Raw genomic sequence first — 13698 nt, forward strand, 5'->3', positions numbered from 1 at the left:
TTCGTAAATTAGTTTTAGTTTTGCCTCTCTGTTGACCGTGGCTTTAAAGCTGAGGGTTTATATATTTATAGATTGGGTATAATATACAGTATGCACAGTATTTGTCTTGTAGTGTTTTGTATTGTCTGTTTGCACTTTCTTTTGTCCCACACTGTTTGCACTATTATCTCTTATAATCTCTGTGTTGTTTTATGTAGCTTCATGTCATTTTATGTAGCTTCATGTTCCTGGCGAAACGATTTCTTTGCATACTGCATACTGCGTCAGCTATATATAGTGGAAATGACAATGAAATCTTCTTGACCTGACTCTTGACTTTAAGGGTATTTAGTTACCTGCAGTAGCGCTCTCTTTTGGTAAAAGAAAATGACCTTATAGTTCCAGGTTGCTAACAATTAAAGCAGACTCTCAAACGGTGTGCATTCAACTTGTGTACGCAAATCATAGGTGAACTGCCCAGCGTACGCTCCGCTGTCTAGTCCCGTACAGCCGCTTGGCCGACAACCAGCGAGCTCTTGAAATCGAGGTCTTGTTATGCCAAGAGTCCGTTCCAATGGATTAACGTTATAAACACTTCAAGTGGCTGATTTATGACAGGCACCTTAGGTTTCTTGACCTTTGCATATCTCTGTCTGAAGATATAAATTTGTTTTGACACAGATTGGAGGGTTTACAGGAGTTTATGACATGCTAAATCTCAGCATCAGCATGCCAGCCCCTTATTTTGCGAGCCTGTTTAAATCCAAGGCAGCCTTCACGAGTTTGAAAAAGCACAGAGCACCAAAACACAGCCTCATATCATCACTTCACCAGATAGCTATTCCTAAATTCAAAGAGGGTTAAAAACACAAGGGTGCTCCTTACGTTTATGCACCGCTTCAGCTAAATTAAAATAATATATAAGCTAGTGAGCATTAATAAAAACGAATACAAATGATCCCTGTCTTAGTTCAAGTTATGCTTTACTTGGTGTATTGACTTAAACGTTAATGATTGATGGTGAGAGCATGGGATTTTCCTTGTAATTACCCCAGCTGAGGTATTGTGTCCTGACGTCGCTGTAGCAGTTTAGCACAGCAGACTGGCCTAACACTTAATGTCTTGAGGGCCCGTGCCCTTGCATTTGATCTTGTATTCTGGATCCCTGCTGCTTGGCAGAGATCAGAGGCTGGCAAAAAGAAGCTTACACTTACAAATGGCTTAGGGAGGAAAGGCTACGGGATTTTTTTTTTCTCCAAGACATCTGGGAGGCTTGAGGTTAATTTGTGCATTTGGTGGCATTAATATACAGCATCCCATGCAGCTTGAAAAACAGTGCTTCAGTGTTAGAAAGAGTGGCTTTTTAATATTCAGTATCAAATCCTGATTTCTTTCAAGTTGTGTGAAAGTAAGTGCATTTGAAATGAATCGTGAACGCGTTTGCTTTTAGATAAAACAGTTGCAATTCATTGGAAAGGTCAACGTGAAATTCCAGTGTAAACGTCTGTGTTATAGTGAAATAATAACAATGTCTGTACTTTATTAACGCTTTATTACTTTAGTTGAGAGAATTGGCCCTGAGTCTGTGTTTATAGGTTAAACTATATGTAGCTGTTGTGTACTGGACGTGTTGTACTGTCTTGTTCTTATAGTGTAGCTTACAAAAACATAATGTTTCCCTCATACAGTTAATGGTTCATCAAAGCTATCCTGTGCCTACAGAGAGAATATTTTTAAACAGTTTTGTTCCCACGATTACCAGCGCTATTAAAAAATGTCATGAACGTGCAGAAACGTATTTTTTTCCAGACCTGGAAGTCTTGATGAAACTACAATTAGCTGAATTGTTTTTAATACCTGGCAATTTACAATTTACTAGTGCTATTGTTACACATGTAAAATCATGGAGATTTTATAAATATAATAAATGTAACATCAGAAAAAATAAAGACTTAAGCCAGTTATAGTCCAGAGTTCTTCAGTTTGGGGAAATCTATATATATACAGCATACACCCATTTCAATAAAACATGATTTCCTTCTCGACCATCAGGAGACTGTAAAAGTATTCTATGAAGCTTTCGCTCATCTTGGTCTGCTGGATGTAAAATCTTGATGGTGTTGGATCGAGGTCACCACACACTGGGAGTCCGTTTGCCTGTACGCAAGGCCTCCAATCTCCATGCATACTCCATGTTTGTTTTCAGAGCCTGAATCCCGTTTCCATCTTCATCCATTAGCTGGTAGCAGTTCACCTCCAGGCTTCCTCTTGAGGCACCTCTAAAATATTGATTTAAAAAAAAGTCTTGTTTTCAGAGTCCAAATGCTGAAGGCCTATAGGGGGCTGAAGGGGGTAGTACTTTTAAAGCTTACAATCGACAGTTCTCCGTGTTGAGTGTAACTCAAAATGGAATATTAACCAGAAGAAATGCAAGTGTCTGGTCCCATATATATTTCACTAAAAGCTATTGTGCCTGCAACCAGGTTTGAATTTTGATCAGGCAGCCAAACAGGCAGTACTTTTGTACATTGCTCTGGATAAGGGCGTCTGCCAAATGCCGTAGATGTAAATTTTCATTCTTGCATAAAGTCCTTGGGTTAAAAAAGACCTTATTTGATTTTTTTTTTTAATTTCATTTTTAGATCATTCAACTCTAGATTTGATTAGGTTAAATTGTACATTTGACATCATATTTCACAGAACTAGATAGAAATTATTCTGTTGCAGATCATTTCTTGACCTATCCTATTATGTAAACAACACACCATTTACAGCATGTTATAGATCGTTCTGAATGACATATACCGTCTTGCTACTTTCCTATATATTGCTACGGCCAGAACTCAAAACTGTATACTGATAAATGTTTATTTACATATATGTATAAATATATATATTTTTTTCTTTTTCAGTGTATGAGCCTGATGATGATGTCGGTGCCCCTGAACCAGTGGCAGAAGAGGAGGGAGAAAATGACATGCAAAATGAAGATGAGGGGTCTGAAAAGACCAGCTCTAAGATTCCTGAGGACAAGGAAACCGACAACAAGAGCAGCTACAGCTTCCAGAATTCTCCAGTCAGCGTCTTGTCCAACCAGGAAGTTGAACTGGAGTCCCGTCTGAGTGATGGCAGCGACAGACTATCTGACTTCAAGGCCTCTTCCCCACCAGAGAGTCTGAGGGACACTGAGAACCATGGTTCAAAACCCAAAGACGAGATGTACAGCAGCCTTGAGAAAATGAGGGCAACTTATGTCAACTTCCTCTCAGACTCCTACTGGACCAATATCGGACTAGACCTTAAGGTTGGCAACACCGGCAGCAAGCCAAACTGTGACAGCTCCAACGCAACGACGAAGCGCGAGTTTGACTGGCATCAGGATGCACTGTCCAAAACCTTACAGCAAACACTGTCACCAAAACCTGTGTCAAAGCCCAACCTGTTCAGCTCAGTTCACCTGTACAGGCAGAGCAGCAAAGCATGTGGTACAGTCTTCACAGGGGCCAGTCGATTCCGCTGCAAAGACTGCAGTGCAGCATATGACACTTTAGTAGAATTAACAGTGCATATGAACAAGAGCGGTCACTACCAAGATGACAACCATAGCAGACAAGGAATTGCTTCCACTTCATCATCCAAAAGCCGGAAGAGGAATCTACAAGACATGGAAGGCAAGGAGGATGCCCAGAAAGTCCTGAAATGCATGTTTTGTGGACATTCTTTTGACTCTCTCCAAGACCTAAGTGTCCACATGATAAAAACTAAACATTACCAGAAAGTGCCTTTGAAAGAACCTATTCCAGTAATCACTCCTAAATTAGTTCCACCAGCAAAGAAGCGTGCCTTTGAATCTACAAGGCCTTGTTCCCCCGACTCTACTACTGGTACTATAGGCTACAGTGAAGCCCAAAGGTCAGCTGGTCTTACAAATGCTCCAAACAGCCGATATGGCTATCAGAATGGTGCTAGCTACACATGGCAGTTCGAAACATGCAAATCCCAGATTCTAAAGTGTATGGAATGTGGAAGTTCACATGATACTCTTCAACAGCTGACCACTCATATGATGGTTACTGGTCATTTCATCAAAGTAACAAATTCAGCATCCAAGAAGGGTAAACAATTAACTCTTGATCCGTTAGCAATAGAAAAGATGCAATCACTAGCGGAACCAACTGTTAATGAGTCTGAGAGACAGAAGGCCTCCCCAAAGAGTACTGCCTCTGGGGATTCTCTTAAATCTTCCCCAAAGGAAAAGAAACCTGACCAAGAAGAAGAGAGAAAAAAAGATGACCAGCAAGACGAGGCAGATCAAAAGTGTACTGATGCTAGTTTTAAATACCCATACCTAAGAGAGGAGGACCTGGAGCAAGGAGCCAGCGGAGGGGGTGATATACTGAAATCTTTAGCCAACACAGTGGCCACAGCAATTAATAAGGCTCAGACTGGGACACCCAGCTGGAGTGCTTACCCCAGCATACACGCAGCTTACCAGCTATCAGGCGTAATTAAGAACGCCCCTCTTTCTGCCTCTCCCCCCATACAGGTTAAACAGAGTCACAGCCACAGATTGAGGCTCATTGCCCCCAAAGGAAAGTTTTATCAGGGACTTCGAGGACACGAGAGTTTCCAGGGACATCACAATCCGGACATCAAGAAGGAGAGGGGCGATGCATCCGACGACAAAGAGAGCCAGAACAGCAAGTTTGATCTGGCAGAGAATGATGACAGTGATTGTCAGGATGATTCCTCTTCCTCTTCAAAGCTGGATGCAGACTGTGTAAGTGAAGGGAATGACACGATCAAAGGGAAGTTGAGCCCAGCTTTCTCTGACACAGCCAACCCTTCACCGAGCCCTCCTGCCAGCAATGGGCACAGCAGTTCCTCAGACTTTGTCAGCGACTCTCAGGAAGTCCCTACTATAAACCCTTTAAGTGCACTACAGTCTGTCTTGAACAATCATTTGGGGAAGGCAAATAAGCCAAGGCAAGAGGGGGTTCTGTCACAACGCATCCAACCCATATTCTCAGAACTAAGCCGAGGTCTTGAGAAACCAGGCTCGGTCCTCACATCCTCCGCTGTCATCAGGGCCAACAGAAACTTCATGTTCACAAATAATGACCAGCCAATAGACTTAACAAAAAACAAACATAACAAACTGAGTTCTTCTCTTTCATCGCAGTCCTCCACTCCAATGCCTCAGAAACATGCACTGTCTGACATTGCTGACATGGTGAAGGTTCTTCCCAAAGCCACGACGCCAAAGCCCTCCATACCATCCAGAGTGCCTGCTATGAAACTAGAGTCAGACGTGAGGCGGTTTGAAGATGTGTCCGGTGAGGTGTATTCTGTCCACAAACGTAAAGGCAGGCAATCAAACTGGAACCCTCAGCACTTGCTAATTCTTCAAGCCCAGTTTGCATCCAGTCTATTTCAGACCTCTGAGGGCAAGTATCTTCTCTCTGATCTTGGTCCTCAGGAACGAATGCACATATCCAAGTTTACTGGACTCTCTATGACTACCATCAGCCACTGGCTAGCCAACGTTAAATACCAACTTAGGAAAACAGGTGGGACCAAATTTTTAAAGAACATGGACACAGGCCACCCGGTCTTCTACTGCAACGACTGTGCATCCCAGTTTAGGATGCCATCTGCCTTCATTTCCCATCTTGAATCGCATCTCGGTTTTCAGATCAAAGACATGAGCAAACTGCCAGTCGAGCACCAGACAAAGGTAGCAGAGCCTGAACTGGCGAAAGCTTTCAGTGTTAGAATGACTGAAGCACTGGTGACTGAGGAAGACATTGACTCAAAATTCAAATGCAAGCTTTGTAGTCGGACATTTGCCAGCAACCATGCAGTCAAACTTCACTTGAGTAAAACCCACAGCAAATCTCCAGAGAATCATTCACAATTTGTTGAAATGGACAAAGAGTAGCTTGGTTGGTTTTTATTATATGTAGTTTTGTTGTTAATAACTGTAATTGCTCTGCTTTTATATATTAAAAAAAATAACGGGTGAAATTATTATTTTTTTTTCATGTTACATGTAGCATTATGTAGTATGCTCATAAATTTAAAAACAAAACATTTCATCACGTTAAGGAGAAATGGACACACTGGCTGGATTAGAAGGAAATGTAAGTAAATGCATTGCAAAAGATTCTGAAATGAATCCATTGACATAAGTCTTTGCACTCTGCTCAACTGCATCACCAGTAATGAACTGTATTATTGCTTGAAACATAATTGCAGATGTTTGCATGCGGTAGCTCCTGGCTATGACTATTTATTTGTATGATATGGCAAGTTTTAATTGTAATACTTTTAACAGCAAAATTGATTGATGCATTAACTGTAAGCTCTGATGATGTACCTGGATGGACAAAATATCCAAACAGGTAGCCAGACACACATTTCCAAAACAAAAATGCAAATAAAAAAAATAACAAATAAAAAAAAAAAGAAGAAAAAATGAAAGAAAAACAAATGTACAGTACATTATTCTGTAAAATATTTGTGTTGCAATGATAGAACATAAAAGCACTTTAATAAATGTTTAATCACCAGTTTAGGCTCAGATTCGGTATGTGAGTTAACAGATTTAGACAACTTTGACATAAAGATGTCTCACATCAATGTATATATAGCACTGCAGAGAAATGTGTCTCATCAAAAGGAGGATAGTGAGACAGAACATACTGCACCTTTTATACCAGTAAAAATAAATCATTAACATTTTTTTCTACCTGCCTTCCTGAATTTATTTTAATTGCGGCAACAATACTATGAGTTGTTTTCAGGGGAAATAGATAGGACAGTAGATGAAGCTTATTTGTGTTGGTTTTAGCACATCTGATTGGTTTCTTGGTCTGTTATGTGGCATAATAACATTTCTCATTGCAGCCTGTTAGAGTTATATAAAAAAAAACCACACACTTGCTGTATTAAAATTTACTGGTGCAAGTTTAAATACACGATTGAAATTTTAATAATAGGCAGACTAGAAGACCACGGTAGTATTTCTCTTCCACTGAATGTTATTTTTTTTTTTTACCACTAATATCTTAGATATGCTAATGAACCTTCATTTCATTACTGCATACGCTATGAACCGTGCCTATATCATAACAATTAAAAATATCTCCCTCAACCTCTCTCGTTTCAGAGCTATTAAAGAATAATTACAGTCTAAGTACATAAACACTTTATGCTTTTTTATTTCTTTTTTTTTTTTTTTCTCCCCTAGCAGTCAAGTCCTCAATTACTCCTCCCTATCATATCTGTTTTATAACTGGCAACTGACATTTGATGGCAAATGGGAGGAAGCATCTGTGCTTTGGTGATTTGAGCATTCTGACACAGACTTGCCCTCCGTCGCTGCAAAATGAGGAGGCAATCACGCCGTTCATCAGACGACTCCTAATGCAGTTCTAGTGTTCAGCAATAATTCCACCTTGCATTTATAATTGCAGGCATAGATCCCACACCTCAGTGCACAGATTAAAGCCATAAATTATTTAGTGCCTTGCTTCGGCGATGGATCCACAATTCCCCTCTGTCAAGGCATTATCCTTCAGCTTAGCAACTTCTTTTCAAATGGAAGCCAGAGAATGATTTAAGATATGGTTGAATAATATGACAAAATAAATGCGATATTCTGGCCATTTGTGTTCCTTAATTAAAACCGAGGGTCTCTGAAGTGGCTCGTCAAATGGAAGTGTGCCGTGACTGCAGTAAGTCACAGCCGAGTCATTTAGCCTTTTGCGCTTAATGGGGAAATTTTAAATGACCACGCTGGTGGATGGGCATTTGTGGCATGAGGGCATTTGAAATGGCTTTTGGAGGTAGCGGCTCAATGTCAGCCATTCACATTAAGCTATAGAAAGAATATCCTTTCATCAACGTACTCAGGGCTAGGAAATTAGCTGTTTCTAATATTAATTCAGGCCAATAATTCAAAGTCATTCGAGATTTATTGCCACATTAAAAGCGAGCTCGAATCGGATGCACAATCATGAGCTAAAACAACCCAACAATTAATTGCGCCTTGTAATGTTTGCACACAAAGCACAAGGAAAAAAGGGGGCACTAAACAAATAAATAAAAGTGCTGATTATGATACTAACAGCACCATCATGCCGAAGAAATAGAAGAATTTTATTAATGTTGCAATTCAAGTACCTAATCTTTGCATATGTAAACAGTTTGAGAGTATGTACCCGTGCATTTGTCTCATTTTCTTGCAAATAGATCAACAAAGACAGATTATTTTCGAATGTTTAATCCAACAAATGGGCGCCACTTCTTTTTTTTTTTTTTTTTTTTTTTCTCCAGGCCTGTGTGTATCAGCTTGTCAGGGAGCCACTTGAAAAGTGTCAGTCCTGCACCTAATTAAGTCACCGTGCTGGAAAAGGGCTGTGTGCATCCAGACACTGATTTAAAACCACACGGAAATAAAACATTTTAACTGCACTAACTGGACTGAAAATACACTCGAATTTATTGGGGAAAATGTCATGGAGCAGATAAGTGTCACATGTCAAATGAGCAGCAAAATAATAGGAAGAACCCAGAGAGGGATGTAGGAACCAAATGATTTTATTAGGACATTTCGCTGGCTTTTACATATTCCCCAAGACAGATGCAAAATTGGTCATATTGTTTAACCTTGGCTGTCAATTATTGTGAGTCCTGTTTTTTTTTTTTTTTTCCAAGTGTGCACCCATCACAGTCTCACTCTCGCTGCTGAAGATTTTCTCCCACATCATGGTTAAGATTATAGCACTTCCTGTTTTAAATCGTTTTTCAGTTTCTTGTGCTCAGAACCATCAGAAGAAGAAGAAGAAGGAAAAAAAACATTGGGTGGCCTGCAGAAAGCATTTCAGACATACAGAGCGGCGCCGTGAGTCTTGAGGACACGGTTGGAGGTGGGAAATGCGAGGTTCGCAGCTGCAACCTTGGCAGACGGGCCATGTTTGAGCTTTAGGTCAGCGAACTCTGGCTGTGTTTACAGGACGAAGGGGAACGGCTGAAATCTGTTGGAGTCACTGCTGATTCATGTCACAGTGAGTGGCAGATAACCTGGAGGCGACCGGATCCTGACAGCCAAAGCTATTACAGCTCCACATAAGACCAACATCCCTCTGGTGCGCCCTGACGCCTTCCTGCCTTCCTGCCTGCCTGTTTGCCCCAACAGAGCCACCAGATGCCAGGAGGACTGAACATCACACTTACTGTACGGGGTCGAACACAGATGCCCGCAAATTCAGCATGATGACCGCAAATTCATCATGCTAACTGAAAATAGTCTGAATACAAACATAGCACTTTATGAGGAACCTGCTTATTCATGCAAGTTAATCAGCCAAACATATGGCAGCAGCATACAATCATGCACCCACACACAGGTCAAGATGCTTCAGTTAATGTTCACTTCATTGATCTCACTGACGGTGACCATGCCTTAGTTGCATAGTAGGAAAACTAGGAATGATGCGGAAATAAAAACAAGCAAAAAATAAAAATAAAAAAATTCAGATAAACAAATATTACAGGATATAAGACAATAAGAAATTAAATAAATTGATTATATAAAGTAATCAGTATTGCAGTGTGATAACTGCACACAGGACTGAGGAAGAGACTCAGTAGACTCCTGAGATTGACTCATAAGGATAGTTGGAGCACCTTCAGAAAACCTACTAGCGATTTCACCTAACCTACTTACGCTGTTCACAATCAATCCGAACGAGTGTGAATAACTGAATTATTCTAGAATTTGTACTAAACAGTAAGTATTGTATTGGGAGTGTTTTGAAGCACTGCTGTGTGTGGCAACAGGCCGCGTTCTGGCTCTGTGCTCCGCTAGCTAGAAGCATCTGGAGAGCTGCAGGCTGGCAGCAGAGCTCATTGTGGCAGTCATGATTGTGCTGACGACAGCACAGGGGCCCGGCCGTGAGATTAGGGCCCGACCAAGAAGTATGATTTGTTGCTTTCATATTTTGGGCGATGTCAGCTTCAATCGGAGGCAGAGCTCTGCCCCAGGCTAGGCACACTGACACATCTGAGAGACGCACTGATGAACTGCTGGCAATCAAGTATGAGTTCTGCTCTATCCAGACTGAGTACACTTCCACTCTCTCCCTCAAACACACACACTGTTGTTCATCTATAGAGTCAGCATGCCTCTACAGCTTTCCAGATGGAGTATTAAAACTCCTACAAACTGATTTAATAATGTTTCACCATCTCAGATGAAAAGGAAAGCATTATAAAGGTGTACCTGAGAGTTAAAATGATTATAGGAATCCTCTGCTTGTTGCAGTACCAGCACCAGTCTGCAGGGTGCAGCAACTCCTGACTAGAACCTTCTCACCTGCCAATGATAACAGATTAAATGTAACATTAGTGATTTAATGTGGTTTCTGGCACTATAAAAGTTACTGAATCAACTAACAGTATACAGAACATGCAACATCGATACCATACTCCAACGTCCACAGTAGTGCGTGTCCTGCCTGTGGGATCAGCCACGTCGCAATAAAAATGATCTTAATAATGTTTTAATAATGTTTAAAAAATGTATAAATATCTATAGACATGATACATATGCAGTGTCAGCAGGTGAGCATTTTCCACTTGTAAGGTGAAAACGTTTAGCCATTTTTCAGAAATTCAGACTGCATCATGTGACTGAAATGCAATAATTAGAAAGAGTTTTAGGATTCCTTAGTGATATAAAACACATCCTGTCACACTACAATCTAAGGTGTAAATAAACCAGTGTATTGCAGTGTGTTAGAGGAAGGTGTGAGGTGACAATAGAAGTACACCGGACAAGTGAAGACACTCAGTAGACTCAACGTCTACTAGGTAAGTAGAATTTCAGGCCATTTGCATATGATCACATTATGAAAACAGAAATGAATCCAGAAATGAATCCAAATGATCATGAATAACTGAATTATTCTAGAATTTGTGTTAAATATTAAAAATAGTAAGTGTTGTGTGTGGCATCAAGCCCTGTACACATTATGACATAAAGTGTGAGTGTGTGCGTATGTGTGTGTGTGTGCGTGTGTGTGTATGCGTGTGTGTGTATGTGTGTGCAAAACAGAGCATGACAATAGAATACAATAATTATCAAGGGACAGAGCAGCACTAAGCAGCACAGTATAGTGATGAATAAAGTGCTATAGTAAAATGCTGTGGATATAAATACTAAAGACAGATAGATAAACAGCAACAGTTTATACATTTAAAAGTGTGTGTGTGTGTGTGTGTGTGTGTGTGTGTGTGTGTGTGTGTGTGTGTGTGTGTGTGTGTGTGAAAGAGAGAGAGAGAGAGAGAGAGAGAGAGAGAGAGAGAGAGTTTATAATTCCATTAATTATATACAATTATGTATTAGAGTGCAGCACATGTACAGTCATGTTAAAACTTGTTTACAGCAAAAACAATAAAAAAACGTCTAGAAGACAGGATTTCTAGAAGACTTCTAGAATGATATTAAGGCTTTATCCCAAATTTATACAAAAAAGCGACAGCCAAAAAAATACAAAATAATTTCATATTCAGCAGATTTTACAATAATGCACAGGCATCAAGCATGAATATTATATATTAGCTCATATTTATATGGCTTGTCCTCAGTTTTTTTTTTTTCAACATATGAACTAGCGATGAATAAGTTAGCTTGCTTCACTGTCTTTCCCGTAAATGTTATTCTCCTGTAACATCACACTGCATAAGGTTTCCAATTTTGACTCAGAGTCTGTGTCAATATTGTCGAGTCTGTGTCTTTAAAAATGATGACTTGGGAATGCTCCAAACAACAGGTTCTCTCGAGAACTATAGCTAGACCAAAATCTCCTGAGAATTCCTGTACGTTATAGTAAAGGTATACTAAAAGCTTTACACATATTTCCTGTCTGGTTTGGTGTTGCTGTCTCTGCTCCTTGGCACTGTGCTCTGTTGCTGACTGTGCAGCATACATTCAGAGTCTCACGTTTGAAAGATTACTCGATTTGAGTGATGCCCTGCCTAAGCCTTTCAAACACTTTCTCACAGGTAGACGATATCAAGCGTGTCTTTTTGGCTCGGCGGCCGTAGTGAAGACGGTCGAAATGAAACGTGATGAATATTTAAAGATCACTATTACGTGTCAAGCTCACCACAATAGAGACATAAAAAGAGGAAGCATCAAGAGGAAAATAGTAACTGCCCAGAAAATTATGACCCTGACAGTTTAAAATAGCATGATGAAGAGCTGTGAGGAAGATCCTGAAGCTCAGCGCTGCCATTATGAGACTTCCTGAATTTGAAACGTTTTATTATGGGATTTGGGTGGGTTTTAGATTGATAGCTATGCAGTGGCAGTTTTGCTTCTTGTGCAGATTAAGAAAGGAAATGAACTTTTAAAAAAAAAAAAATGGATCGCAGTGAATAAGTAAGGAATAAAAAGACATGGGGTCATGTAGGTTACGGGAAAATAATCAACTCGTGATATGATTTAATCGACATCTAATACACTAAAGGTATTGCAGCTTAGAATTGTATTTTCTTTGAGTAAGGAAATAGATCTTAATGCATTTTGATTTCACCAACTTTAAATATGATTTTATTTCTGATCAGTAGCTCACGGACTGTTTAAGCCACGTTAACTTATGAAAGAACGTTGTCATCTGGCTCAGAAAAAAGAACCACAGTGAGGCAGACAGGAAGTTTCGTGTGTATTCAAGCAGAGAAAATTTGATGCCTATTTGTCCCATTACAGCACATCAGCATCAGAAGCGAGACGCTGGATTCGTCCTTATTTCATAAGATGTTTAACGACAGATTGACAGAATTTGCAAATGCGTTCTGGCAAGAATGTTGCTAACTCATGCCCTGTGTGAAGCGAGCATGCTTATGTTCATAATTTGATTTTGCAATGGGCTTTGGATGATTTTTAAAACCGACTCGAGTCAATCTGACTCTTTTGAAGCCATCAGACTACGAATAATAAGAATTTTGGCACTCAAGCAGCTTCATGTGATTTAAACACTTCATGAGAATCGCGTAGATAAACACCAAGCATGTGACGGTGCTGGGCCAGCCGTTTGCTACTGATTGCAAAATAAATCCATCCAAAGTAGAATCTGAGCTGTAATGGTTCCTTCTATCACATACAAAACATGTCCAGATTATGATACATGAATTTATAAGGTCGTTTGGTTGTACAGGACAAAAACGACATAAAATACATAAAAATGATTATATAATGCGATACTTTAACACAGAGGTATTGTTTAGAAATGATAAGAGATCATTTTTACTGGGGCTGTGATATTGTACATAGAAAATGTTGCTCTAGAGTCAGTCATTTGCACCCAAAATGACATCTATATTTTAGATTTTACTGTTTCAAAAAAATTAAATACCAGTGAGCAGATTTGTTTTTCTTCTATCAGGATGATCCTGTTTAAAATAAATATACAAATACAAATTGAGAAAAAAGGGTCACTTTTGAGGAGACGGGGAAAATTGTCCACAATACATTTTGTCTACAATGTATTCTGAAGAGTTTCCTGTTTTTATTTATTTCACGTTTCCAATCACTGAATCACTGACTCATAAACCCACTTGTATTTTTTAAAGGAAGTGCATGCTGAGAGGAGATAAAAATCAAGATAAAGTACCTTGATTGCTTTCACTGTTACAACCAAATAAATCTTA

General features: G+C 39.7%; 1 protein-coding gene across 5 annotated transcripts in view; it reads left to right on the forward strand.

Moving 5' to 3' along the window:
* The window catches only part of LOC132862195 (teashirt homolog 2), a 47180-nt gene extending 40454 nt beyond the window's left edge, over window positions 1-6726 (forward strand). For all 5 annotated transcript variants that reach the window (XM_060894092.1, XM_060894094.1, XM_060894093.1 and 2 more), the window contains one exon: window positions 2892-6726. In XM_060894092.1, coding sequence (XP_060750075.1) covers window positions 2892-5920 — 3029 coding nt within the window. In that variant the 3' untranslated portion in view covers window positions 5921-6726. The remainder of the gene's footprint in view (window positions 1-2891) is intronic.
* The last annotated feature ends 6972 nt before the right edge of the window (window positions 6727-13698 follow it).

The sequence above is a fragment of the Tachysurus vachellii genome, chromosome 19 (genome assembly GCF_030014155.1).
Source record: "Tachysurus vachellii isolate PV-2020 chromosome 19, HZAU_Pvac_v1, whole genome shotgun sequence".
Classification (NCBI taxonomy): Eukaryota; Metazoa; Chordata; class Actinopteri; order Siluriformes; family Bagridae; genus Tachysurus; species Tachysurus vachellii.